Source organism: Mustela nigripes, chromosome 3 (genome assembly GCF_022355385.1).
Source record: "Mustela nigripes isolate SB6536 chromosome 3, MUSNIG.SB6536, whole genome shotgun sequence".
Taxonomy (NCBI): domain Eukaryota; kingdom Metazoa; phylum Chordata; class Mammalia; order Carnivora; family Mustelidae; genus Mustela; species Mustela nigripes.
Genome location: NC_081559.1, coordinates 17199169 through 17202492, shown reverse-complemented (window position 1 = coordinate 17202492; position 3324 = coordinate 17199169). Strand labels below are relative to the sequence as shown.

The 3324-nt window shown below is 36.3% G+C and overlaps 1 protein-coding gene across 3 annotated transcripts in view; it reads left to right on the top strand.

Moving 5' to 3' along the window:
• Window positions 1-1669, top strand: part of NDUFS1 (NADH:ubiquinone oxidoreductase core subunit S1) — a 31581-nt gene extending 29912 nt beyond the window's left edge. For all 3 annotated transcript variants that reach the window (XM_059393302.1, XM_059393304.1, XM_059393303.1), the window contains exon 19: window positions 472-1669. In XM_059393302.1, coding sequence (XP_059249285.1) covers window positions 472-563 — 92 coding nt within the window. In that variant the 3' untranslated portion in view covers window positions 564-1669. The remainder of the gene's footprint in view (window positions 1-471) is intronic.
• Window positions 1670-3324: the final 1655 nt, after the last annotated feature.

The following is a 3324-nucleotide window of genomic DNA, read 5'->3' as shown; positions in this document are numbered from 1 at the left end:
TAGTGGGTTAAAGCCTCTGCCTTCGGCTCAGGTCATGATCTCAGGGTCCTGGGATCAAGCCCCGCATCGGGCTCTCTGCTCAGCAGGGAGCCTGCTTCCCTTCCTCTCTCTCTCTCTGCCTGCCTCTCTGCCTAATTGTGATTTCTGTCTGTCAAATAAATAAATAAAATCTTTTAAATAAATAAATAAATAAATAAATAAATAAATAAATAAATAAAAATAAAAATTGTGCTATCAAAATGCACATTTTCGGGGCACCTGGGTGGCTCAGTGGGTTAAGCCGCTACCTTCGGTTCAGGTCATGATCTCAGGGTCCTGGGATCAAGCCCTACATCGGGCTTTCTGCTCAGCCGGTAGCCTGCTTCCCTTCCTCTCTCTCTGCCCGCCTCTCTGCCTACTTGTGATCTCTCACTGTCAAATAAATAAATAAAATATTTTTTAAATAATGCACATTTTCTTAATATCTTTCAGACTCAATTAGCAGAGCCTCACAGACAATGGCCAAATGTGTCAAAGCTGTCACGGAGGGTGCCCAGGCGGTAGAGGAACCATCCATATGCTGAAACTTCTGCAGGAGCCCCATTTTCTTACAGATAATTAATGGACAGTATGTTGGAGTGATCTCCTACAGGTTTATCTCTTTAAAAAATAATCTGAATGGTGTAATACTCAAGGTTGTACCTTGCTTATTTGAAAAATGATGCTGCAGTTATCAGTGAACTTTGAGGTTTCCAAGACATATATGTATTGTGTGTAAACATCGTTAAATTGTTCAATAAACAGTGTATACAGATGCTCTTTCACATAAAAGTATTGGCAATCTTTGTGACACATAAAAAGAAAATTCTTAAAATAAGAGTTTTTGTTTATTTTCATTGATATTTATGTTTGTAAAAATGGATGAAAGAAGAAGAGCTTCCATCAGAACCCACTGGCTTCTAGTGCTCAAGGAGGGATTTGAGCATTCTGTCAAGCTGGGTAAATAGAAAAAAATATGTGTAACATAATCACACATCAGATATGTATCTTGGACAGCTATAACGAATAATAATCATAATAATGATAGGTAATGATTATTCAGCTTTTTCTATGTGCTGAGCACTCTGGTTGTACATGCATTATCTTGTGTCCTTGCTACAACTCTGTGAGGTAGCGCTATCTCATTTTACAGACGAAGACACTGAAGCCTGAGGATATTTGGTAGCTTGCCCAAGGTCACAGAAAAATAGTTAAGGACTCTGGTGTGGTTCTCTCTGACTCCAAAGCTCATTGTTCTTACCTGCTACACATAATTCCCTCCATTAATACAGATCTTGGGTTGTTATTTCTAAGAATTAGCAATGAGAAGGTTAATGGATAGTACATCTTCATGTTTTCTCTTGAATCTGTTCATATGTCACGGTGATTTATGTGAAATTCTTTGTATAAGAGATTATCACACCCGCACCACTGGAGTGATGGAGTTAAGGGATATAATGTAGGTCTTTGTTGATATTCCATATTCATTATATTAACCATCTGCAATTTTTAGGTCCACTAAATTACTCCAGTAATAGAAGACAAAACTAATAGCTTTTATAATTTTCAGTTGTCAAAACAAAATGGAGGTAAAATCTTATAATTAATCAGGAGATAATTTAAAGCCATATTAAATGTTTTTCAAAAGCTATGGTCAGAATCCTAATCCTTTTGTTCTATAACTCTTATTCTTGCTTTCCCTAAAGACTTAGCCCAATTATAGGATGTGATATTCTTGATACAATAAGATTTTTCAAATAGTAGTATGTCTTTGATGCTTTATCTTCAAAAAGATAAATTGTACAGATTGTCACCTGTAAATTTTCTCCAAACTGTTTATTTTTTCATTAGAGATACATTATGAAGTATATTTTGCTTAAAGTACTTAAAATTCTAAGTTGCCTGAAATTGTACAAATTCTTTCTTTGAATTCAGTACAAACTTTCTGTCCCCTCTACTTTCTTTACCCCTTAGCACCATAGCTGACCTCAAGGGGCCATATGCTGCCAGTTTTGTATTCTACATGGTAATTTTCAGTGAATGTGTGTAGACTTCATAGGCCTGTTGGTGAGGGAATATTGTGTTCAAATGGAGAAAAGGTGATTATATGACCAAGATGGTTCAGAATCTTTGGGCTGCCATCTAAGCAACGTGTGTTGAACTTATAGTTCTATAAAGAATACCTTGTCTGGGTTAAGTAGTGCTCAGTAAAATTGGCTGGTTTTTACATAAAATAAACATGAAAGTCTAATGAAGCACTTATTAATCCTATAAAACTAAATATTAAGGTTATTGTGAACATAAACATTAAAGGTGGTTTCTAGGGGGGAAAAAAAGCTTTCTGAAGAAGAGCCCCCAAATAGAAGAAAAATACATAAAGGTGAGAATAACCTGGCTGATAGAATTCTCATTCTAAGTAATGAAACAATGAGAAAGTTACAGAGCTCAAGGGCCAGGTTCCTTTGGGTGAAGAAGGCAATGTGGAAATGCCCTCTCATTTAACGCGGACCTAAATAGGTATCACTAAAGTTTTAAGTACATTATGTCTAATTTTCACAAAAACCCTGCAAACAATAGGTATTGAGACCTAAGAAATACCAAGTAATTTGCCTAAAGCTGCACGCAGCGTTAGAGACAAAGGCAAGGGAGTTTAATCAGAGATATTTGATTGTCCCATGTTGCCTCAAATAGAAACCTCTCGGACAGCTATGAAAATTGAGTAGATGTGCAAGAAGATTTTAAAACCTAAGCTCTATACAAAATGCTTCCCAATTTTATTATGAGTTGTATTATAACAAATACATTAATAAAAAGTATGATGCCCTCTTAGTAATACCCAGTATACAGTCATTTGTTATTGTTTGTTGCTGAGTTATTTAAACACCACTTCTTGCCGGGTCAGAACTTTGGAAAGGTTACTAAGAAAAATGTGAAGATTATTTCTTCAATAATCTTCAAATAGAATAATTGTATTTACCTCTACCCCATACTGTTATTACGAGGATTAGGTCAGAAAACCTGTGAAACTCTTAGCTTACATCCTGACACAGTACGTGTTCAATGTGCTCAGGAACGAGACCATCATTATAGGGAAATGTGTATTCAAAATTTTTCTAACGTTCAGGGGGTTGCAGGGAACCATCCATGGGAGTTTTGTTACTGTTTTTTTAAACTAAGCTCTGTACCCAACATGGGGCTCAAACTCAGAAGAGCTCAGCAGTCACTCTACTGACTGAACAAGGGAGGTACCCCCAAGGGAGTTCTTGATCTTAAAATTAAAAGTCCCCATTCTAAATGAATGAAGTA